The sequence below is a fragment of the Psittacula echo genome (genome assembly GCF_963264785.1).
Source record: "Psittacula echo genome assembly, chromosome: Z".
NCBI lineage: Eukaryota > Metazoa > Chordata > Aves > Psittaciformes > Psittacidae > Psittacula > Psittacula echo.
This window is the reverse complement of record NC_137742.1, coordinates 15429986-15446643: the sequence shown is the minus strand read 5'-3', so window position 1 is coordinate 15446643 and position 16658 is coordinate 15429986. Positions and strand designations below refer to the sequence as shown.

Below are 16658 nucleotides of genomic sequence, written 5' to 3'. Positions count from 1 at the left end.
TTGTTAAAATTTTTTTACATCTGCCACATGTGGAGTTCTGTTAAGCCTGCCTACCTTCCCTGTTGGCTTTATTTTTAGTAAAGATGAATCATGCTTCAGTAACTAAGTAAATTTTCTACTTCTTTCTAATATATGATGAATCGCCAGAAGAGGAAAAACAGGATAGCCAGTCTTTCCTTGGAGTTAATATGTCACAATTTTTTTGTTAACTTTTCTTGAAAGATGTTTTTTGCAAGAAGCTGGTTCTGAAGTTTAAAACAAGACTTGAACTGACAAGACTTGACTGAAAAAGCTTCTGCAGTCTTAGTTCTTTCTGAAGTAGTATGCTATTAGAGGGTGTTTATTTCCTTACTATCGTGTTTTATCTGCAGCAGTAGTGCTGTTGATATAATCAAAGTCTGAGCCAGCCAACGTGCTGTATTCATATTATCAATTTACCAGTGGAAACATCTGTTGTGTTCTCAGTTTTCCCACAGTGTTGTAGATCTTACACTGTAGTCCCCACTTTGCTTCAAATTACTTGTCTGCTAGTGAAGCTTCTGGGAAATACCTGGCTGCTCTGCTAAACATTACGAAGATTGCTTTCCTCAAACTTTTCTGTCCTTCTAGAAATGAGAAGTTTTTTCAGCACAGAGGACTGTGTGAAGAGATATTGCTGTAACTGCAGTTGAGTGGAGACCTCATAGCAGCCTTCCAGTATCTGAAGGGGGCCTACAAGGATGCTGGGGATGGACTATTCATCAGGGAATGTAGTGACAGGACAAGGGGTAACGGGTTCAAACTTCAACAGGGGAAGTTTAGATTGGATATAAGGAAGAAATTCTTTACTGAGAGGGTGGTGAGGCACTGGAATGGGTTGCCCAGAGAGGTTGTGATTGCTCCATCCTTGGCGGTGTTCAAGGCCAGGTTGGATGAGGCCTTGGGTGACATGGTTTAGTGTGAGGTGTTCCTGCCCATGGCAGGGGGGTTGGAACTAGATGATCTCAAGGTCCTTTCCAACCCTAACTATTCTATGATTCTATATAAAGTGATTTTAGTGTGCATTTTAATTAGGTGGCCTTATTATAAAGGCCTACCATTGCTACAGATTTGTCAACATGGGAAGTGGTAGCGTTGTCATGTCCTGGTTTCTTCATATCCCAATGGGCTGCCTTTCTGCACAGCGCATCTTGCTTCCTTCTGCGTTAGTGCTCACTTTATCACGTAGCTGAATGTAAGAGTTCATTGCCAGCGACATGTAAGAGGTTTCGTGGTCTGTCTTGTCCGTATAGTGAGCTGTGTTTCGGTAGAGGTTTACCTGAAGTATGTAGCCATCTGCACTTAGAAAATTAAAGCTTCTAAGCATATTTCTAGTAATTTTAGAAAGTTATTTTTGCTGCTTGTTGTCCAGGGAATTGACATAGAACATTCTGGAGAGTGTTCCCCCACCCCCTGCCATTACATAAGGCAGGCCAAAGCATAGAAATCAGCCAGACTGTATTATAAAGAAACCAAATTATGACAAATTTTCCTCTCCTGTTATGTTCCCTTGAAATTAGGGGCTGTGGTGTAGACTATTTGTAGTGCCGTAACTGTCGCAACTTGCTTGTTTTTAGTGTTTCTCTTGTTCTCATTTTTATGGCTTATGCTATTGCAAACCTTTCAAACTGAGTTAAGCCCTGGAAGAGTAAACTCTGCAGAGGAATCCTGAACTTGGGATGAATCTAGTAAGATTTTCACTGTCTCTAATTTCTGTGATAGTATCAGATTTCTTGTTTTCAGTGGCTGGGCTGTGGGGATTCAAAGAGGTGCATGCACGTGTTCCAATTTAAGTTCAGAGTCATTGGATGTCAGTTTCACTATGCATATTATTCTGCAGTGCAGGGTAGCTCAGCCTGCACTTGTGGCTGAGTATCCAACAACTGACAGCTTATGGCAGTGACTTAGATTTGTGGAAGAGGGTATTTCACATCAAACTGGTGAAGGCTGAGATTGATGCCTCCTCAAAATCTCGGTGATCCTTTGCAAAAAGTCACGACTATGTTTTGTGGCAGTAGCATGTCTGTACATGTGCTAATGTGTTGTTATAAGCAGTGTAGTCAATGTAACTGATTCCCCTTATGCTTGAGTAGGCATCTTGCAGCTAAGCAGTTTAACTGCTTTCAACTTCATTGGCTGATAGACAAGATCTCCTCTGGCTACAATGCATTTACAGGTTTACACATCTTAATTCAGGTGTCTTAATTCTTTAAATACTGTCTTGTACTCTTGATGGTAGTACATGTCTTGTCTTTGCAAATATGATCTGGATGTATCCTGATAAGATGGCTAGTTATGTCTGCTTTTTCAAATTTGTTGGTTTTTAAAGTTTTTAAACTACAGAAGGTGATTAAAAACTTGGCTTCACTTATAGAGAGATGGTGAAGGAGGTGCTTTCTTTACATTTCTGACGCTTACGATTTCTTTTGTGTTATGAAAAATATACGAATATCCTTTCAGGATAAACAGGGAAGTAAAAAACTCTATGTGGTTTCTGGATATTCAGTTGTATTACAAGGGGATTAAGGATAAATTCAGCTGTAGCTGTTCATACTGCAGTAGGAAGCAAGTTTCTTTTACTGAAGTTAGTGTGGGGCATCACACACAAAACCCTTCTCTTTGCTGCTTTCCAGATGTCTGGTGTTTGGACTCTTACAGCTTTTTCTAAAGACTTCATTTTATGTAGTGAGGGTTTTTTTTTTCCTTTTTTGGTAATGTAATACTTTCTAAGAGCTCACATCTGCAGCATAGCCTTGATATGTCATTTTTTTCAGACTACAGCACTGTTGATAGTATTGTTGTTGTGCCTATCATACAATGCCTATTTGATCCAAGACTGCATAAGAATCCTGCATTCAAGTATCTCCCTTTGAAGACTGTCCCACTGCAATACCACCATGTTCAGAGCTCACTGCAGTTCATGTTACAGTAGTTCTGTGTGCAGCAGTCTGTGCCCAGCCCCACTCTGTGCTGCTTGTCCCACTCTGCTGCAACTCCCCCCAACCTTATTCCCAAAGATGGAGCAATATTGTCTCTTCTCACCATGTTTGGTAACCCTTTTCCATTTCCTAGACCAGAATGCAAGGTTATCAGTTAGTGTTTGAATCCTCGTTCGTGGTTTTGGTAGAGGTTTTTTTGCAATTGGGATAGTGGACTCTGAGGAAGAAAGGGCATGATGTTCCTAGTACCCATATATCTTGTAGTTCACTTCCCATGTCACTCAAAAGTCCTAGCCCTCTAGTTACAGTTTAGGGTGATTGTACAGGGAGGTTAATATGGAAAGCAGAAAAGAGCCTTGTTTTCTCCAAATTCCACCAACCCTTTGTCAGGAGGGAAAAAAAGTCAAGTGGTGCAGCAGTAACATGCTATCTTTCTACTGCTGTCTTTACATTTACTTCTTGTCTTTAAATTACAAGGGGGTTAAAGATAAAGCTGTTCAGTTGCGAGACATTAGGATTGGAGTTTCAGCCACTAAATGAATATCTTTGTTAATTGTAAAAGGAACATATTGATTAAAATCTGCATTTAAAATAGAAGTATCTCTTTTCTGTGGGCTTTAGCATTTATTCTAGAGAACTCGGTATGCCTGATTTTGGTTCTAAACAGATCAAGTTGATCCTTCTTGAGGTGAAAATGAACAGCATCCTTTATTAATAGCTGGAGAGAACTGTTACATGTAGAAAACTGCATGTTGAATGCATGTGTAGATTTTTGACTTTTTCTTCAACTGTATTTGCTAATAGCCTGTTTTCTTTTGCAGAACCCTCTGATAATATGAGAGAGATTCTCCAAAATGTAGCCAAATTGCAAGGCGTTTCAAATATGAGAAAACTAGGTCACTTGAATAATTTTACTAAGGTAAGAGCTTAAATGATGTCATAAAACAAGTGGTGGGTTAAGTTGCTGCACAAAAAGCTAAAGATTGCTTCCTGCTTCACAGAATTGAATCAAAAACGTAAAATGCCAACTCCATTGATGTAAACTGACAGTGTGGTAAGGTTGAGGACTATGTCAATGAGTATGATATGGTGGTTAGGATGCTAATAGAATAGTAACAGCAACTTTCACTGCAGTTTTCCAGTGAAAAAAGACTTAAAGTGGATGATTTCTAGTCTGTATTATTGAATACATGCTTCCAAGTCATAGGAATGTGACAAGTACTTGCCTGAAAGTATGATGGATATGTCGGAAGCTGTCATTGCGAATTGACAGGAGGCAAGAATTAAAAGCCTACTGCAGGATGAGAGTGTAGGCTGAAGAAGGAGGCCAGGAAAGGCCTTCAGAAGGAGAGCGAGTACCGTCTTTTTTTTTTTTTTTGGTCAATGAGAAGCCTGTAGAGAGGAGCAGAGAGAGCTGATGGGAGATAGGTAGTGGGTTAGAAAAATGGTGCTTGTTGTAGCATACTGAATGGTTGTGGTTGGACCAGCGTTCCATTTATGAAAACAAGGGAAAAATGCTCCTAGTCCATGAACTAGAAGACATTTTTGCACTTCAGTGTGAGTATTACCTTAATGGATTGACTGATACTCTGAAAGAATTGTACACAGTTCTGACAGAGCACTACAGATGGGGCATTGTGCATGAAGATGATCCTGCAATCATTGGTAGCCAAGCAACAAGGTAGTTGAGGAGAACTTTGTGGGGAAATTAAGGTTAAAAGCTAGTAATGAATCATTAAGTAAGATAACCAGGAGGCTACTTGACATTTTTGAGGCAATCTCAGGTGAAAGAAAAAATGCTCAGGGGTGGGTTTGAGGGACCAATTGGTATGAGAAAGACAAAATGCACAATAAACGTCTAAGTAGACATGCTTTTTGGCTGTTAAAAGCACTCCTTGTAAGATTGAACAGCTCTTCAGTGGTATTATTTGAGATTCAGTTAGCAGGAGGTACTGAGGACAAAATCACTAGTAAATAAATCTATCTTCTAGTGCATTATAACAAATCTGTAAATGCTCCATTTCCTGAGTTGGTCCAGAACGCATGTAGGTGCACAGCATTCACTGAGGATCTGAAATTAGTTATAGTGAAATCTCTTCTTTGGGTCATTGCCTCGTTCTATTTGTCAGACATCCACAATTGACAAAATGTTGCTGTTTTTAGTGAGATTCCAAACTGTGTTGCAAGAAAGCCCTTTATTCTGGTAGAAAAGGCTGATGCATAACTGTTTCCTTTTTGTTCTAATCTGAAAACTTTTGAATGTGAGTGCTTCCAAATTCTGTAGTTGCCTTAAAATTAAAGAGCTGGATTAGATTTGCTGATTTCATGATTCCCAGTGAAAAGGCAATATGCAAAACTATGGATGTTAAAATAGTGTTGATTTTACTACTGAAAATCAGATGTTAAGCACCCTTAGATGTGGTAAAGTTGTAAAGATGCATATTGTAATTAGAGGATGAACCAAAACTCTTTTAAAAAGATAGTTTTGAAAAATTGAATTATTTCATAATTGAATATTTGAAGAATATGTTCTTTATACTTAACCTGGTGATATAAAATGGAAAATGCTTACAAAAACATGGGGAAGATTTTCATAAATTGGAGTTAAGACTGTCAAGGAAGTATGAATTTGTGGAAAAACAACTTGCTAAAGTGAAGTGTTACTTTTGAAGACAGACTGTAGTTCCTAACCTGGTTTTGATCGTGAATCAAAGTGACCCTATATACGAGAATCATCCTACTCTATTTAATGTTGAATATGTGTTCTTACAGTCATCTCTCTGGAATATCTGCTTTATAAATGTTTGCCTTTTACGTTTGTTTTTGAAAACTATATTTTTGTTAGAACTGTAAATGCAGTTATGAAAGTAGATGAAGGTTGCAAATTGTACTGTGTTATCTGCCTTGTGGTTGGAGCAATTCTGTGTTTTTTATTCTAGTGGTTAAGAGTGAAAGCCTGGAGCTTGGGGGAGATAGTTTTATTTCCTTTTTGCACTCTGGCCTTCTACCATGAATTGAAATAGTCTCAGTTCCCCATTTGTGAGATAGGAGTGTGGGGAAGGTAGATGTGCTGAGACCCGAGATGCTTGTATCGTGTCTTGGAATAACGTTGAAGATGAACTTGATTTGTTTGTAAATTCTTGCATTTTTGTGATCCATTTTTGAAAGGCTGCTAGTTGTCTAGGATATTTGTCCTGTAGACAGGAAAAGACCTTTCAAAAATTTTAAATAGCATATTTCTGATAAAGTAATACAGAAAATATATAAAATTTAACTCTCCTGCTGGAAATATTATTCTTATTAAAAGAAAATATCAGCACCAGTCTAAGCAGTTGCTGGCTACTGCCCCAAATTTTTCCTTCAAAGGCTGGGCAAATCTCACATTTGGAAGAAATACTGTACTACTTTTTTGGTCAGGGGAAGCAAAATGAGTATATTAATGTAAAAACAAGTAATGTAAGTTAATGTGGACTTTCCTGACAGAAACTGTGATAGTTATCTTGATATTAATATGAAACTTGATGTCTCAGGTATGTTAGGTTCAGATTTCTTGCTTGAAAGAGGACTGGATTTTTGAGGTGGGGTTTGTTTCCTCTACCCCGTTTTTTTTAAGGAGAAAGAACCAAATCACACAATGGTTTGGATTGGAAGGGACCTTAAAGCTCATGTGGTTGCAACCCCCCTGCCACAGGCAGCAAAATCTTCCACTAGACCAGGTTGCTCCAAACCCTGTCCAACCCGGCCTTGAACATTGCCAGGGATGGGGCAGCCACAGCTTCTTCTGGCTTCAGAAGAATCACCCCTCAGAAATTACTGAGCTAGGCTCCAGATTTTATGCAGAAGTTAAATATATAAAACTTATTAAAATAATGATGATCAGCAGTCAACAGGATTTGTTACTTTGTCTGCAAGGATGATACCGTAAGGCGGATAGTTTTTTTGAAGCTTGCATTCCTAATTGATGTAACTCCCTTTCATTTGTCTTTCGCTTCAAGAAAAACATTAACAAGTAATATTCAAGTCCCCACAGCACTCATACTTACTGTGCAAAGTAAGCTTAACATGATGTTTTAGAAAAACTTGCATTTCATTCATCAAGTTTTACCTAATACTTCTTAATAAAAACCTTACTGCTCACATTTTTGGCACTTTGGCTGCAGAACATAGGTTCCCGTCAGGCACTGTAAGGTTTCTTCTCCAAGAAATTAACATTCCAAGTTTGGTGGTACTCAGGCTGTGGAAAGGTATGTTTAGTGTTGAGCAGTGGAAAACTTAGAACTTTTTTTCCTCATCTGGTGCTCATCACCTAAATAAGTGAAGCTGCAGTTTGTGAACAAAATTACAGCCTAACCTGTGTTAGACAAAAAATAATTTTGTTCCTTTCAAACCAACTGTATAACTGTTTAAGCTAACCTGAATTCTGACATGAAAACTGTTCGAGGATTTGACCTCCAGTAAATAGTGATACCTTCAGTTGTCACAGCAGTTCACAAGCTCGATATGTGCCTTTGGCTTCAGCAAGCTGAGTAGAATTACCTGTGTTTCCTTTATATGGCCAGCTACATAGGGTGAGCACCTTGAAGTTTCCCAGCTTCTGCTGATTAATACCAAAACATCATGGTTACTTCTTTGGGGTTTTCCCCACCCCCATGAGAAGTAGTAAGTGATAAATTACTAAAAACCAGAAAGAACTGTACAATTGTATTTACCTAGTGGAAAATATATTTTGAACTATTTATTTAGAACCCTTTATTATAGAAGGTTTATCCCACTATTAGCTTCTGGGAGATCCTCAATATCTTTTTTTAAAACTGAAAGGGTATTTAAATAATGAACAGAAAAGAAAAAAAAAAAAAAAGATCCCCAGGTGGTGTTTATAGGGATTTCTATCTTTCATTGAAAAAGAAAGGTGTTCTTTACAGACAAAATGAACCTTAATTTGTTTTGGCTTAAGCATAGCAATTGACTAGACAATGTGATATGGCAAATAATATTTTAAATCTTCTAAAAACTCATTCATCATTATTTAATGAGTCTCTACTTTTCTGCTGTGTATATCTGTGAGGTTTTGATTATGCTGCTAAATTTCACTATACAGATATAGATGGAGTTTGGGGCTATAGAGGCTTTCACGGATTCTGTCTCAGTCCGATTTATAGTCCGTCATTTTAGAGTCTCATTTGTCTTTTGCAAAACCCAGGTATCTTAGAATCTGAATGTAGTGTTGACTGACTGTAACATTCATCCATGTAGCTAAACCACAGTGGGCAAAACTTGAAATTTCAAGATGAATCTTGTAGCAGATATAAATACAACTACTGCTTAGGGGCATTCAGATGTGCAACAAACCTGGAGAATTAATGGGTATAAATCCACAGTCCACAATTTCAGTAGAGGCTTCTCTTCAGACTAGAACCTACTGAGTAGTCTTCTCATGGATATTATCAATGATGGTGAAAACTGTATTTTCAAAATTACAGTGTAATAATTACATTTGGATGCACAGACTAATATCCTACTTTTACCTAGTAATTGCTGTGACTATGCTATTGAATATAAATTTGAATGGTCTTGGTGTGCGCTTAGCTTGTGTATGCTGTTGACCTCCTGTGGTTTTGTTGTTTTGAGCTACTGTTTCCAAGACATGTTGATGTGTTACTCATATTGCTATGACTCATCCAAGTAGCATGAAAAGCTCATAGCTGACAGTAAACATGAAAAAAAACCCTTCACTGTGAGTTAGTCACTGTCTGGCCTAGTGTAAGTACCATTTTGTGCTAATATTAAATCATACTGGCAAAAAGTCTTTGCTCTTCCCATACATTCGCTATTGTATCAAACATTTTCAATTTTAAGAGTTGACTTGTTGGAAGTTTTAACAAGCAAAGTATTTTCTCTGTGTTTATGTGTGTATATATAGAAATAAATAACATTTATTGTGTATATATAAAAATATATACCTTTTGCAAGATATATTTATATGGAAATATAAACATACTTGCATAATTCCAGGCATTTATATGATATGATAATCCACAGCCATTTTCATGAAATACAGCAATGTGTAGCCTAACGCAGATTTTAATATTCTGGTACTGCTTGCCTACAAACTTAGACTACAATGACTTGCATGTTAATTGTTTAATGTTACAGTAAAACATACGACAGTTACTTGGATTTGTCAGGAATTCAGCCATCTAAAAAAATTACTGCATTTTGGCCAGAATCATTGACCTGCTTAAGATCGTTTGAATGTTAAATGAGACGAAATGGCAAAGTTTTCCTTATGATGTGTTTAAGATCAGACATTTATAACTAAAAAAATACCCAAAGCATTGAGGATACCCAGAGCTGAACAGTATCTTCTTTATAACAGCTTCATGACCTTTTTTTTCTCCTTTAAACATATATCAACCCAACCTTACTTTTTTTTTTTTTTTCACCTGGACTAAATGAACCCAATGTCTTAGCCTTCACGGATGTATTGGTTACATTTTCTAGCTGCCTTGTGCATTCTTCTGCTCTACTTTTCCCAGATTGTCTGCTTTTAAAATGTCGCACCTAAAATTTTACAGTTTCAAGAGCAGCTTGGGAAATGATGAAAAAAGTCTCTTAATCTCAAACATAATGCAGTCCTATAAGTATTTTTAAGGGTAAAAATTACTCTTTTTTTTTTTTTCTTTCTTGTGAAATTGCATCACATTAATTCATTTAATTTATAGTTCACAGGAACTTAGAAGTCTTGCTCTCTTTTTGAATTTCGTTTTTGTATTTAACATTCTGAATGCTTTCAGGACGTCTTTTCTTTCTCTGTTGGACTTGCTTCAGTTTTTGCGTCTTATTCATGTGTGATACCGTAAAGGATCTGTTCCTTTTATTTAATTGAATTTTCTTACTGAATTAGGGCACTCCTTTCAAATTACTGAAACATTTTGAATTCTGATCTTGCTGTTTGTCTTTTAAAGCCTTTTCTAGCTGGAAGTCCTGTAATTGCACTACTATGTGTAAATTGCAAAGAAAGCTAATACATAAGTAATGGTGGTCCATTGGAATGAGAATAAACTAATAGCTAAAAAAGATAATCTCGTACTTTTTTTTTTTTTTAGGCTTTTTTATCTGTTCATTCTCTGAAATATTTCACGTGTTCATAGGCATCCTCAAACACTTTGATAATAATTATCAACACATTCAGATATCTGCATCCGCAAAGCAGTTAAACTTAGTGAAAGTTGTAACTGTCATCAGGTTACATGACCATGTTTGAGTTTCAAGATAAGGTTAAGTTTTTGAGTTTCTTTCTATGTTAGTAGGGATGTGTGCAGTGGGAGATTATATAGAAGAAAATGGTTGGTATTGAGGAGCTAATAACCTCACTATATATATCTGGTAAGAGTGGTTACTGAGAACTAGACTAGAGACGGTCCGATGGACTGAATGCTCATTAGCAGCAAGTTAGATGGGTTCTTGGAACACATCTGCTTTAGTTTCATCTCAGGACCACTCAAGATGAAAACCAGTGGTGAGTGCAGTGATGGGAGGCTTGCTTCAGGAATGCAGTAGTGCACAAACTAGCAGCTTTCTCAAGAATGTTTTTTCCTACATCAAAATTACAATTCTATAGGAGTTTTTAAAGTAGGAAAGAAACACTGTTGAGGATAATGTGGGATGTTAAATGAGGATTTCTCCTTTGTGCAGATGTTTAGATGTATAAATGATTAGCCTAAACAACTATTGGTGTACTTGTCTGAAAGTGAACAATGAACTGTTTTTACTCGCTATCTTCTCACACTGTTTTGCTTACACTCTGCCAGCCAATTTTTACAGTTCATAAGATGCCAATAGAAATGCTAAAGCAGCAGTGGTGGCCTTAGGCAACCCAACAACATGGCATAAAAATAGATTGATGCTAGGAAGTGACATGCTGTTATAACCAGTTAATATGCCAATTGTCTTTTATTATCAATTAAATTCGAATGGTGGTGAAAAAAAATATGTAACTTGCCTTCTGTTTTATAATCATCTTTGGTTATAGCCACTGTTAAGAAAAATGCAAAATCCAAAATATTTCAATAAACTGACATTACTTGAACCCAGATGTGGAGCTGATCCAGGCCAATTTAATAATCTGTCTCATTAACAACGTTGGATTTCAGCATTATCACTATGCATTTCTCTCACAGTACAAAAAGTCGTTATCTTAAAATGTGATGTGATCCTTGGAAGAATTTGTACTTGTTGAACATAAACGAAAGTATTGTTTGAATTTAAACCATCAAGCTAATAAAATAGGTTTAATTAAAAGCAGAGTGTCTGCAATATACTGGTTTTTCAGATGAACGTGAAGAGTAGAATGGGAGCATGGAATGTGTTTAATATTTGAACTTACAGTAGCCTTACTTTAACTGTTTAGCTTTTTTTTTATGTATTATTATTGTTAGTAGTAAATACATACAAAGAATGCGGCACAGGTTTTGATATATTCTAATATATTCTAATGTTTTCACTAGTTAGCACAAACACTTCCTGAGTTCCTCACTGAGGAGAAGCTGTTAATATTGTGCTGGCTTAGAACTGAACACGTGCCTGTTTTGAAAAGAGAGGACAAAGTGCAAAGCTATTGCAATCAGTATTAGTCACTTGAGTTTTTGCAAGTGCTTGGAAAAGTGATTTGGGATTTGGATGTGATAAGTATTTTAGCATTTTAGCTAGGGGTAGTAAGTGAGAGTTCTTTGCTGCTGTTGCAAAGGAGAACAGCATCAGCTCTTCTTACAGAAGGGACTGGTTTTTTTCCTTAGGAGGCTAAAACATTGGCGTGCACTACATTCCTCCTTTTGAAATGGGTTTTAAATGTAAAAGCTGTGCTTGTAAATTTTCAGTCTTCTGTTCAGAATGGATAGATATAGTTGAAATGTTCAGAATTTGCGACAGTGTATAGGTGCTGTTTTGTGTGCATTAATTCAGCCTCTGTACTGGTGTTTTTCAGAGGTACAAGTTCTATGGAATCAATGGCAGGCTAGGCCAAATGTCAGTTACAGAACACTTACCATTGGCAATGCCTTCTGATTTTTTTTTTTTTCCTGACACTTCTGCTGCTGCAGCCAAACATAATAGTAGACCAGCAGTGTCAATCGTTGCTTCATAACTCTCACCTGAGAGTTCATTCTTCTTGAATGCAAATGTGACTTCAGTCTCTCTCATCTCTTTTCAGGTTAGCAATTGCCAAACTAGCTACTTGGAGTTGAAAAACTGACCAGTAGGCACCTTACACAATTGTGCAAACTTTCTGCTAGTATAGGAGGCCACAAATTTGTGTGTGAATGATGTATATAGGAACAGAAAAGTGACAGCAGAAATTCTGAGGGAAGTCTGAAGTTGGTACGCTTCTCCTTGCCATGAATAAAATTCCTCAGGTTTCTTTGAGTGCATTGCCAGATATCTACAGTTTTACATAATTATTTTGAAAAAGTTACAAATAATACATGTTGTTTTTTTTTTTTTTTTTATTCTTTTTTATTTTCAGCTGCTTTGTAATATTGGCCATGCTGAAGAAAAGCTAGGTTTTACGTATGACAGCATCATAATATGGTAAGTAGTAAGGAACACTAGAGTATTACTAGGGTACTTTAATTTTTCTAAGTGCAATTAACTAAACTTTATTTCTGAGCTAGTGTTTTGTTTCCCTAATGAGTTTAAATTTCCGAATTCAAACATATACCTTACAAATATTCTGAGTTAAATCAGAAATAGATTATTCACTTTGAGGCATTTCTTACTTATATTCCCCATAGAGTAAAAATACTTCCAAATATCTCTGGGCTTGCAGAAAGCACTTGCAGTGAAAATGAGCACCTACAGAATTTAGAGCATACCTTTGATGTAGCATCAGGATTTAAGGATAAACATTTATGTTAATTGTGTTTGTGTATATGTGTCTGTAACATTGTGTTTCCTGCTACTAAAATGCCCTGTGTATGTACTTCCAAGTATATTTTTATACATATATTTTATGGCCATTTCTGACAGTCAAAAGTAACTACATGCTTATTTCCAGAACTTCTGTGGTTTTACGCAAACATTAGTAAATTTATCCTGAGACTCAACATAGGTGGTAGAAACAACTAAGATCTAGTACTTAATATGATTCTTGTCTTCTTTCAGTTTAGTTATCAAACTTAGAAAAGCTAGTCACTCTTCAAGTAAAATGTTGGAAATACTTGTGTAACTTCTTGTGGAAATATTGTAAGTTCATTTTTAAATAGAATTTTTTCTTGCTAGAACTAAAAAAATTAAAAAAATGTTAGTGTATTTTTGTGAATGCATGTTTTGCTGTAAGCTTTAGTAAGTTCTCTTCTGAGCTTATGTAATCTGTTATGGTGCTTTATGATGGGACTAAACATCACTTAAGAGTATAACTTCAAAATTCAGAGTTCTTTGGTAAATATTTTTTAATATGAGCCTTAAAAGGTTATGCAAATACTAGTGTTTGTTTTTATAGGCGGAAGTTTGCAGAAAGATCTGCTAATCCAAACACAATTACAGATATTGGTGTTTTCAGCAGACACATGAAGAAAAATAGCCTTCTGCTTAGAAAAATGCAAAAAATGGCTCCTCAAAATAAAAAAAAAAAAAAAAAGCCCTCACAAACCCAAAAAACCACCAACCCCCCAAAAACCAAAAGACAACTAAACACAACCCAAAACAAACAAACAAACTCTAAAAACATATATCAAGAAAGTTACCTTGGTTGGTGTTATTTTGGTCAGTCCGGTGGGTCCTTTGTGTATGTACACTAGAAGTAAATTTTTAATGTGTGTGTGTAGGTTATTGTGCTATGCTGTTAATTTTTAAACTCAAGGTTTCCACTCAGATACTAACATTTTAACAACCATAATCATGCTTATTTGTGGTTCTTCAGAAATATTTATAGGATGGGTTGTTTTCATGAAATACTGACTTTTCAGGCAAACTTAAAAATATTGCTGGAGTTATAGGCATTCTGTGGTAGTATTCTGTTTGCGCATTGTTATATAGCAAGATATGCAGTTATTCTGAGTAACTTGCAAACATCTGAAGTTTTTAATAGATTTTGGAAGCAACCTTCTGGTAGGCTAAGTACATGTATTCCTTTGGACATAACATGCGAGTGCTGTAATTTGCTCTGCTGGTGTTCCCAACATTATCTTGGATTTCCCTAGGGAAACCTTTTTGTTCTACAGAGGAAACTTAGTTTTCTTTGAAAATGTGAAAAGTTATTTGAATGCAAGAAGTACCTTGTGAGTTTTCTGGTTTTATGAGGTATAAATGGCTAGTCTGGGAGCATTAAACTAGAAGAGAATTATGATTTCAAGAATAATTTTAGATTTCCTATAGAGTCCTAGGGTTTGAGGTCACTAACCATGGTAGACTGTTTACCCAAACTGAAGACAGTCACAGTCTGCAATAATTGCGATTGCCTTCAAGTTAGAAATCTGTTTCTTAGAACTCATTTTCTTTTTAGAATTTTGTTAGGTGCCTAATTTTAGTTTTTTACTACCAGCAGATGGAGATAATAGTGACACCTTTTGTTGTCATTCCCAGTGTAGATGGGTCTTCCCGGTTCCCAGAGCACCATACCATTGACAGATGAGAGGAAGCCTTGAGCCATGAAGAAAATGGAGTGTTGGTAGGCCTCAGAAACATTTGAGGTCTTTTAGAAATGTGCCAAGAGGCTTTGGCCATGAAAGCACAATTCAGATTATTCACTATTACCTGACTGGATCAAACAGGGATTTGTCAAAACCATGGTTATCTTTGTATAGTGAGTAAATGAGGTGCTTTAAAAGAAGGTGCAGGAGTGATACTCTAATAGGTATTGAATATCCTTTCTTATTCCATTCTTTATTAGCTCTTTCAGACTTTTTGTCACTCTCAGTGTTTATAACCCGTAATTCTGTCTTAAGTTATTTTCATTTCTGCAGTGACATTTAAAATACTAGGGTAAGTAGTATTGTGCTTAGTTTTTCTCTTACACAATCATGGTGTCTTTTTGGCACTTTCGGCCAAATAGGTGCATGTGGAATGTGCATACCAATTTTCTTGATCTGATGAGCCATATAGTATGAGTTTAAAACACAGTTTTTGCATTGATGTGTGTGAAGTCACATCTAACAATCTCGAATTTGCTTCATCTTGTTAACTGTGCATACAGATAATTTTTAAGTTCCCTTGGAGCTTTTTATCACCCCATCCTATTCTTATTAATATAAATAATGTTGTCATCTGTATTTCTGCACACCCACCCACCCTGCTTCTTCCAAATCAGTTACTGTACGCTAAATACTGCCTACAAAAAGAGATTGTGAACTTGGATAAAAATGGGGACAAAGACTTGCCAGGGCAAAAATCTTCCACTCACTTCTGCTCTTCCATTGTTTTTTCATATTTTGATTTATGAAACTAATTTTCATCATTCTATAATCTCTTTATATCCCTTAATATAGTCTTCAGTGACATCTTATGCCTTTTTATATATTATTGTAATAACTCCTTTCAAGTCTGTAAAAAGATTAGTAGAATACAGTTAGTGTAAACAGTACTGGGTGCTTCACATGGCTAACCAGTTTTATTTTGAGGTAATTTTATTTTGAGATCATTAACTGTCCTCTGGATGCCTTTTAGAGTCCTTTTTGTATAGACCTGTTTATTGCCATTTCTCCATCATGGCCACAACCATTTATAATACGGTGCTATCAAATATATGCAGATAGTTCATGTGAAGCTTGGTGGGCTGCTGGCAATACTTACTGACAGATTTCCTCCAGTTCTTCCATCATTTTCACTTTGTGGTCTCAAATGTTGTATAATAAAAAAGGCTTTAGCATAGGAGAAGAAAATGCTTGTATCAGTCGTGCCTCTGTCAGTCTGTCACTTGCTTCGTTCCTTCTTCTTTTTCTTTTGGGTTATCTGGGGCATCTGATATAATTTTTCAGGTTTTCTCCTTGTGGCACAGCTGAGAAGTCAGAACATGTAGACACATACAGCCAAGTACACATAGGTTTTCTTACATATCATTTTTTCTGTCTCCTGTAGCGTGTGTTTGTTGTCTTTATAAGGTCAGGTTTCTTTCAGGTTTTTACAGTTCAGTCAGTAACTGGTGATGTTTTTTGTGGGTTTTGTTGTTGTTGTTGTTTTTTTAATGGAGGTATTTTTGTTCATCCTCGTATGCTTTTATATGTCACTGCTTTCAATGGACCCTTAAGGATTTTATGGCCTTTATTTTAGGTCTATTATCTTTCTGGCTAGCTGTATGTTTTCATTGCATTCTCACTGTTTAAAGATAGTGACACATCCCTTTTTGGTACCTTCTGCTTTTAGATTTTGGATCTTATGATAGCGTTGTCCTGTGTAGTGGTTTCAGTGTTGCAAATTCTTAAATTAATGTCTGTCTACGAATTAAGAGCATCCTTGTGAGATTTAGAATGAGTTTTGAAATCATTGATTGCATTTGAGAAACTATTTGTCTAAAGATTGGTTTGGCCTGCCATTCAAAAAATGTTTCCTCTCAAATGTAAAAGTACTTGGGGGAGGAGCAGGGGAGGGGAATGGGGGGTGTGATGGGAAATCCAGATTTGGTATATCCTAATAAGAAATGTCATGGATAGCAACAAAACCGTTTCTGTGACTACTGGTCTCTTCTGCCCTAAAAGGAAACTCTACTGAAGT

General features: G+C 36.3%; 1 protein-coding gene across 5 annotated transcripts in view; it reads left to right on the top strand.

Annotated features, from left to right (window-relative positions):
- RICTOR (RPTOR independent companion of MTOR complex 2) overlaps window positions 1-16658 on the top strand; it is an 83550-nt gene that overhangs the window by 15594 nt on the left and 51298 nt on the right. For 4 of the 5 annotated variants that reach the window (XM_080638688.1, XM_080638690.1, XM_080638689.1 and 1 more), the window contains exons 3-4: window positions 3779-3876; window positions 12478-12542. In XM_080638688.1, the coding sequence (XP_080494814.1) occupies window positions 3779-3876; window positions 12478-12542 (163 nt within the window). Of the gene's footprint in view, window positions 1-3778; window positions 3877-11865; window positions 12543-14534; window positions 14620-16658 lie in introns of those variants that run through there. The other variant, XM_080638691.1, reaches the window with a different exon arrangement.